Below are 8939 nucleotides of genomic sequence, written 5' to 3' on the forward strand. Positions count from 1 at the left end.
CACTCAAATGAGATAAGGGAAACCAACACTTTGGAAAATCCTCCGCACTAGTTTTTTATCAATCCAGTTAATCTTCAAAAAAGAATAAAAATAAAATAACGTCCAGGCAGAACTGTACCTATTGATAAATGTCATGGCTAGGCCTTGTGCTTGGCCAGGGGATCAGTTTCAAAACTTGAGACAAAACGTTAAAGGAATCTATTGTTAAGCAAGGACGTCGGTTTCTTTTTTTAATCTGACAGAACTAATTAAGTCTCAGATAGCCAAAATATATAGGGTATTACGGAACACAATGCCATCAAATGTTTACAGAAAGAAAAGAAAAAACACTCAAAAATGTTAGATACCGGTGTCTCTCTGACACCCTTCCAGTACCCTTTTACAAGTTCAGAAGGAAAATAAATTGATAGAAAAAACACGCCACACCAATAAAATGAATAAAAACAGAACCTTACCTAAGAAAGCAGATGAAGAAAGCTATAGTCACCCACTACTTTGAGACTTTCAACCAACAGTTGTGCCAAGAAGACCTGCTGCTGCTACAGTGAAACCCTATCAAGTATGTCCCCTTTGAGGCATTCCTATTTCATGAATACGGTGATCATCCAATATTCCAGTGGATCTGTAAGGTCATCCCCCAACACTTTCTTCATCCACATGAGGTCTGTCTAGATTAAAGATGAAGCTTCTACATTATGGTGCTCAAGATTACGAAGTACGATCTTTGCAAATATTTTGGCTTCGAGGGGTGCAGTTGCAGCTGCTGCAGCAGCACGCATGACCCGTGCAGCTCCAGATTTCTGCAAGAGACTCGCATGGTGTGTTGCATGGCGGCCTCCGGGGATGGTGAACTGCAATTACAGGGTTCAATAGTTGGTCAATTCTATCGATAATAAATAAAATGGCAACAGAAGAAGCAATTTGATTCTCAGTCTATATTGATATAAGAAACTTAGATCCCATACTAATTTGCAAAAACGCTAGGTAAGAAATTCTTGTTTACCTGGAGAAGAGCGAAAGCAGCACATGCCTTTAATATGGAAGAGGGGTTCCGAAGCATCACCACAAATCTTCCAATCTCAGCTCCACTACAAGAACAAACGTAATAATGAAAATCTATCAACAACTTGAAATCTGAAAACCGTACCAAACTGTTTCTGACTTAGTTTTCAAAAAGCAGTTTAGAAGTGACTCATTAATAGGGAAGGAACATTTTTTTCACAGGATTAATTCCTTGAGCGATAAAAGTAGGGAAAAGCTGACATCTCCAGATAACAAAGATTACTCTATTCAGAGAACTTTTTGCAAATATATTATTCCAACTGTCAAGTTATATAGTAACTACATAGGCAGCAAAGAAAATCAAGTTTTTAGTTCCGCAGATGCATATACAAGACTTAAAAAACAAACCTGCATCTGAGATGTCCAGCCTCCTGTATGCGTGCTGCTTCTGCCACTTGTGCCAAGGCCGGGGGAGCTGATGAGTTAGCAGCCGCATTAAAGGATTGCTGATCAGAAAAGGTACCCACGAAGTCATGTATATTCTTCAAGGCCATCCTTCTAGGAGCATCTAAGCTTACGCTCTTTGAAATGCCTTCCGACGTAGACCCTATTGACGCAGCAACTTCATCCATTCTGACCACATGTGATAGTTAAAAATAGATCAGTCTTCTTATCTCATGAATTTGCAGCCAGCAACTTAGATACTAAATAACCTTCCAAAACATTTTGCCACAAGAAAATAAAACTTGAGCTAGATAATATAAAATAACATACCTCCCATCGAACATGTACGCTAATGCCAGTGCAGCCATGAATCGTGCCATTTTTGAAACTGACGAAGAACAAAGATGCACAAGAGCCGGAACTCCTCCTTCCTCCACTATACGAAGGGCATTACCTGGATTAAACGCAAGATTCCAAAGTGCCCCTGCAGCTGTCTCATGGACATCCTGTACAGCAATAATTGTCGAGCATTAGATACAAACAGAGCATTAGATATGTTTTTCTCCTTTCGAGTTGGAAAATATTTACTGGGACCAATAAACCAAGGTTGCACAGCGAATATACAATTCCATGATCTACACACTTCGATAGTTCAATCAGTTCCCCACAATAAAACAGCTTAATTTGGTGGATTATTTGACACTACATTTATTTTCTTCTCTATCTATTAACGTGGCAGATGCGCCACCTTAAAGATGACAGTTAAAATCTCCATTAGAAATTAGGTGTGTAGAACGTGTTACTTAACATTAATGCTCCACATTGAAGCAGCTTAAATTTTGTTTGCTATAGAATAAAGTTGAGGTATAAATAAAGAATAATATGGAAGCAAAAGTTAAGGTGTATCATGTGCTGCATTAAAAATGATTAATTTATGTTTGAATTTCTACATTTGGTAACAAAATCAGTGCATAATGTGTATCACTTAATAATGGAGCTCGAGATTGACGAAATCAAGAAGTGGTTTGGCAAGTTAATAAGATTTCGTTACCAAGCATTTATAGAGAAGGTATGCACAAAGCAATAACAACATTACAGGTAACTAGGACATTAAAAGGAATATGACTGCACGTGGTAAGATACTTACTTCAGCTTCTGAACGTGCCAATGCAATAAGAGGTGCTACGCCTCCTTCTCGTCCAATGGCAATGCTAAGTACAGAGTCAGAGAGAAATTAGATCAATAACACTAGTAGAGAAGAATTAGACCCCTTTCTATGAATAATATACATGTGATAGACTATGACAACAGATTATATAGTGGAGAGAGCAATAAATTTGACCGACAGACGATTCCCACCAGCAAATAGGAGCAGGAGCAGAAGTACTTGATCAAACACTACCATTATGTATCATATATTAGCCTTCCAAAGCATATCAAATATTAGCATTTCCAAATTAAGGCTCAGACTCAGAAAATTCTTTGCCCAGTCGGTAATGCTTTCAAGTATATCTCGAACAAATCAATACTTTCCTCTTGTTGCACACTACATCACTGTTTCATGCATTTATTTGAAACATGTACAATCAAACAATATTGAGTTTCATTAATGTATCTAGTTCAGATGAATGCATGGTGTAATAAGTCTGAGCAGATCGAATTACTCAGGCGCAGGTGAAGCTAACAACAGTCGCATTTTAGATTTTCCGAGTGCCGGACATGTTATACATGATACACAACATACCTATTTGTTTCCGATACAGACAATCCCCACAAAGCACCGGCTGCCCTTTCTTGTAGACCTTGGGAGGCATTCGAACAATTTTGTGCAAGTGCGACCTAAATACCAAATTCAGGGTAAAGCTTCACATAAAAAATCTAAATCATTTCTGAAAAAGGGATGTCAAGACTCAGAAATCACGTACTTTTGACAGATAACACAAACTTTAGTAAACACTATCAGCATTTTCAGTAATCACTATCATCTTAAGCAATGAAGCTCTTGGAATAACGACTAACGGATAAATGATAAAAAGGTTACACTGGGGCTCCAAAGGGGTTGTTGACTAAGTTAGTGTTTTGCTTTTCTCAAGCAAGACTTAGGACCTTCCAATGCAATGTAATTAAAGTCAGTGAACGTATGCTGTCTCTCTACAAAGCTACTGTAGGAAAGACATGAGAAGCATTTGGTATAGTCAGAACCGGATCTTCTTTGTGTCTGATTTTGCACCAATCTCACTGCTTCACTGCTTCCCGAATCTTAATTTAATAATTTTCCATTTCCAAGTTGGGCTGCTTTCAAACTTGATATTGTCAACGCTCACAATTCTTAAGACCAAGTCCCTCTGTGGAATAACACATCATACTGCAACAGAAGCACCATGATTGTAGTATGGAAGTCTTCTGTTGTATCTCATACAACCAGGCCATGCAAACAGTCAGGATTTTTTCTTAGTCTCGTAATATACTTGCTTGTATTAACCCACACATTCCATTATCTTTCGGTCGTATGTGGGTAGCTAGTTAACACTTAAAGACTGTTCAACTGAGTCTCAGGTTTATTGACAAAGAGGGCCCAATTGAGATGAAGGGATATAAAGAATTTTAATGTCTTAAGGTGAGTTCAAATTAAGGGAAGAAAAAAAAACTCAGAAGAAACAAACTTGACTACAGGGATTGACTGGATAGGGAGACAAGACATACCAATGCCTCGACACCTCCTGCTGCAGCAATAGCTTCACGATTCCTGTCGTCAAATGATAAGTTCCACAAAGCACCAGCAGCTTCCTGCCTGTTGAAGCGGTAAACAAATCAATCTAGATTAGACTCTAGAGTGGAGAAGCTGAAGCTACGCAAGTTTTGAAGTTAGAACAACTAAAGTACTCTGAGAGGAATCAATCCCGACGCAAATATCGACCTGGCCCCAGTTCATTAAGAACTTTACAATCAGATGATTACAAACATTATGAGATAGGACAACCTAATGCAATTGAATTACAGATGAAAGATATTATACAACAAAGTCTGCACAGTAACTGAGTCAAACTATAGAGAAAACAAACAAAAGATCTGATGTTTTTATCAACACCAGGTGATAAGGCACATAACAAGACCATATTTGACCATGGCAGTAGAACATACTACATGGCAGAAGTTAAATAAAATTACCTGACACCTTCATGATTAGAACGTGTAAGCTGCACTAATGCTTCAAGCGCACCTGCCTCTTGCCCAACAGCAGCGTTGTTACTGTTGCTATCTCCATGGGCAGCCAGATTAGCCAACGCACGAGCAGCCTAGACAACAATAAGAAGCAGGGTACTAGGTAAGTTGAACAATTAACAGATAGCTAGTTATTATTCGCAAGGTAAGTGATGAACACATGACAGATAGCCGTAGTGATAGTGCTAAAGTAAATTGGCAGTGGTACTGATAATTATTTGCAATGTGCCGCAAGTTCTGGTACTGGTGCTGATGGTGGATGGTCGTAAAGAGTTGATGGGTTGAATGAGTGTTGATTGGTCCAACAACATTCTAAATCTTTTGCTCTTATATTCAGATTATTATTCGAGTGAATGGGTCCAACAATAATCTAAATATTTTGCTCTTGTATTCAGATTATTATTCGAGATATACAGTTGCTTACTGTGCAACATGGTAATCCAAATTCAAATAAAGATCAGAATACCTGCTCTTGGACTCCATCAAACTTGCACGTTCGGGCAAGCATCACTAAAGCATGTACGCCACCTGCCACCGCAACCTCCATGCTACATTTATCATCAGCCGCCAAGTTTGCAAGTGCACCTGCAGCTCGTTCCTGTAACCAGAAATTGAATCACCAATTCAAAGTTCACCTTGTATTCCTATAGTACTTCTCTAGAATATATCAACGAAAATGCATGCAAAGCACATACAAGGACTCCATCACCACCGAAGGGCCATTTGAAAATAAGATCCACTAAAGCTTTTATTCCACCTGCCTCAGCAATGGCGCCCTGAAAATAAGTATTACCAATTTTAGAAATTATGAGCTTTATAAAATTTCTGTCAAAAGATAACCACCACGCACAACCTTGTGCTCTTCTCCCACAGAGAGGTTCCAAAGTCCACCAGCAGCTTCTTCTGCGACCAATCTATTCATGGACCTTGCCAAATCAGCAAGGATATTTATTCCTCCTTCTTCAGCTACAGCCTTCGCAACTTTTGCATTGACCGACAAGTTTGCAATAGCCTAGACATATCAACAATCAAATTAGTCAAACATACTACGATTACATGGAAACATCGGCTAGGAACTCTGATAGATTTGTAAAATTTACTTTGGCTGCTTCAGACTGAAGACCTTCACGGCAAGATTTTGCTAGGTCCAACAGAAGGCGTATTCCACCATCCTGCATGACTGCTTCTGCCCTTCCACAGTCAACAGTGGCATTTTCATCATCAATGACAACAAATGTTGCAAGTCCTGTAGCCGCTCGTTCTTGGACATCAACTTGCGAACTCCGCATCAAACTGAGCAACAATGCAGCACCTTGTTTTAGCCAGAAAGTATCCAACCCCTGTGGATTGGTTTCGGCAATTCGTAGTAGTGTGTGTGACAGAATACATTCAAGCCATGTCATGGTATCATTCAAGTTCTTATTCCCACTCTTTGAACTACTCCACTCTGAAAATACATCCCTATCTTTCACAGTAGTATCGGCGAATAAAGAAGCAACTCCCTTGAAAATATCACTAAAAAGGGCCAGCAACAACTTCCCCTTAACATTGTACGCAGTATGGTTGCTTTCTTCCTCAAGATTCGGACAGTTTAGGGCACAAACCACCTTCAAACTTGGTGTTGTCGACATCAGTCTCACGACAACAGCAGAAGTAACATCAGTTCTCGAAACATCTAAACAAATCAGGTTGGGGAGTAAATTCCAAAGATGCAAAGCAGAACTCCATTTCGTGTTTCTAGTCCCTGCAACAGAAAGGAATCGAACAGACATCACATTTCCAAGTGCCACCTCATCGACACTCATACAGTCCATAAATCCAATCTCTTCTAGCTGCCCACAGTGTTTTGCCAAAGCATTGATAGCTTCTCCATCCACATCCCGAATTCCCGACAACCTCAACCTCTTCAACTTAGGGCAACAAAGAGCAACCAGTTTAATAGCATCACTACTAATCCTCTCACAAAATTCCGGCCCAAGTTGGAGGCTTTCAAGAGCCTCGTGTCGAGCAGCCATTACAGATAGAGTTGCATCAGTAATTTCGCGACAAAAATCACCACTGATTTCCCTTAAACCCCTAGCTTGTAAATTCATTATTGCATTTGCAGATTCAGTACCACGAAATCTAAGTTTCTGGAGATTAGAACATCGAGACGCAAGGGTAACTGCAATGGCAGAATCACACTTATGTGCTCTGAGATCAAGAGAACTCCAAAGACAGGGAGAAGAACCTAGTACTCTCCATGTTTTACAAGTTGATGATAGACTAGCTCGGTCTCTATAATTCAAATAAGAAAACAACTGAATAACAGTATCATCAGGCAAAGAAATCCAATCAACATCACCTTTCCTCTCAGAACTGGAACTCCCATCACAAATTTCAACATAATAATCACAAGTTAACTTCTCTTTATCCTTCAATTGAAGGACTTTTCTCCTAACCCTTCGATTCATCTTTTTTTCTTACTTTTTTCTTTTTTGTAATAAAGAAACAGCAAAATTCAGAAAACTTACAAACCCTACAACCTCAATAAACCTAACACTCACCGAAAAATTGAATATTGACTCAACAAATAAAGAAATTTCAGAACATAAACTAAAGATTACAGAATCTGAAACACATAGATTATTATAATTCAACTCAAGCTATCTAATCTTGCTTAAAAGATGAGACCTTTTGCGGAGGCTGGCAGATAATCAATGAGATGATAATAAGCTACAATAGCCTGATTTTGTTGTTCTCATACCTGAAATCTCACAACCTTCATCATCTAGATGACTATATATAAAACCCTAGCCTAGGTATACAAAACAGTAGTAATAAAAAGAGAAAAGAGAGAAAGAGAATTCAGGTGTGAGTTTGATTTGAGAGGCGGAATAAAAACCCTAAGACCATTGTATTGATCTTATTGTTCATATCTCTCTCTTTTCTCTTGCCCCTTTGGTGCTTGAAATAGAGAGAGCTGTAAACACACAGGAATTTGGTGGAGAGAAGGGGGATGTGAGGGATATGTATAGTAGATTGAGAAGAGATGCAAGAAAGAAAAGGTTAGGGGGATGGTTTTTCTATTGCCCACCACAAACCTACAACTCATCCCATCACCACCATTACCATGGCCATTGCCATTGCCATTGCTGCTGCCACTAGGTCCATTGGACCATTGCCATTGTAAAAAAAAAAATTCTCTCAAGTTTGATCACATGCCTTGGTTAGCCTGTATTGTTTAATTTTTTACCATCAGGGAACTTTGATTTTGGCCTCTTCTTGTCAGGGCATCCGTCGAGTTACATTAAGACGTAGATTACAGAATAAACACACGAGATATCTAAAAGAATAGTTGTGGAGTTGTAAAAATCATTAAAAAACCGTATATACACGAAATAGATAGACGTGTAGGATGTGTAGAAGACATGTGAGTGATTTTAAAACACTATTGTAAACAAGCATAATGAACAAGAGGATTTATATTTACTTAACCTAAACCAAAAAGATACGCATAAGATAGGAATAGTAAGTATATTAGACGAATGTGTTGGAACTTGCCATGCTGCTTGGCGTCTCTTTAACCTCCCCAAATTGGTAGAATAATGAGAGTACATTGTTGATGGAGAGGCTATTATTTGTGTTAATATAAATGTGTTGTATTTACAACACCCTAAGCCAAAATGACCAGACCCATGATGTAGGTTAGGTCCTTACCATTAGGAAAGTATATCATTCTCTTTTTAGTTTTTTACGATATAACACCACAAATTTTAAGTGACTCTTTACATTCGATGAATGCGATCAATTATTCAAATAATTTTATCCAATTTAGCGAAACATTTTGTAAGAAATAGTAGAGTTTAGAGTAACGCACAATGTGATCGTGACATACCAGGTAGTGTGGGACGACATTAAAATTGTAGCATATTTAAAAGGAGAGGGTACCTAATATACCACCAATTTTTTCGTTTGTGAACATGTAACAACAATTCCTTATTACAATCAATAAGTATATATCGACAGAAAAGATTCTTATACATGATTGTAAAAGAAGTTCCTTGGACAATCTCAAAAACCAATATCCAAGAACAACCTAGTATACCCGAGTTGTTCACGAACCGAATTCTATCAAGAAAAAGTCTTGTAATCAATATTTCAAGACCTAAATTTCACAAAAACGAGTTTTGTAGGATCTATACAGTTTGAACTTGAAAATTGTCTATGTTGATTAACGTACTACTTTTGATATTTAAATTATAAAGATAAACAATATAATGTGGAAAACA

General features: G+C 38.2%; 1 protein-coding gene across 1 annotated transcript; it reads right to left on the reverse strand.

Annotated features, from left to right (window-relative positions):
• Positions 1 to 236: 236 nt before the first annotated feature.
• On the reverse strand, positions 237 to 7697 carry LOC113302556 (protein ARABIDILLO 1-like). The gene is made up of 12 exons (XM_026551485.1): positions 5769 to 7697; positions 5522 to 5680; positions 5364 to 5444; positions 5135 to 5266; positions 4615 to 4742; positions 4150 to 4237; positions 3191 to 3285; positions 2594 to 2657; positions 1777 to 1952; positions 1411 to 1635; positions 1004 to 1088; positions 237 to 851 (listed from the first exon to the last, which is right to left on the reverse strand). The coding sequence occupies exons 1-12, from the start codon at positions 7119 to 7121 to the stop codon at positions 669 to 671; spliced, it is 2769 nt and encodes a 922-aa protein (XP_026407270.1). The 5' UTR covers positions 7122 to 7697; the 3' UTR covers positions 237 to 668.
• Between the last annotated feature and the right edge of the window lie 1242 nt (positions 7698 to 8939).

Source organism: Papaver somniferum, chromosome 8, assembly GCF_003573695.1.
Source record: "Papaver somniferum cultivar HN1 chromosome 8, ASM357369v1, whole genome shotgun sequence".
In the NCBI taxonomy this organism is placed as follows: domain Eukaryota; kingdom Viridiplantae; phylum Streptophyta; class Magnoliopsida; order Ranunculales; family Papaveraceae; genus Papaver; species Papaver somniferum.

Excerpts from the sequence above, each read along its gene's own strand:
- LOC113302556 (XM_026551485.1), bottom strand. The coding sequence starts at position 7,121 with ATGAATCGAAGGGTTAGGAGAAAAGTCCTTCAATTGAAGGATAAAGAG. Across the intron at positions 1,089-1,410 it reads GCTGGACATCTCAGATGCAG|TGGAGCTGAGATTGGAAGAT; the intron begins GTTTGTTTTTTA and ends TTGTTCTTGTAG. Across the intron at positions 852-1,003 it reads CTGCTTTCGCTCTTCTCCAG|TTCACCATCCCCGGAGGCCG; the intron begins GTAAACAAGAAT and ends CTGTAATTGCAG.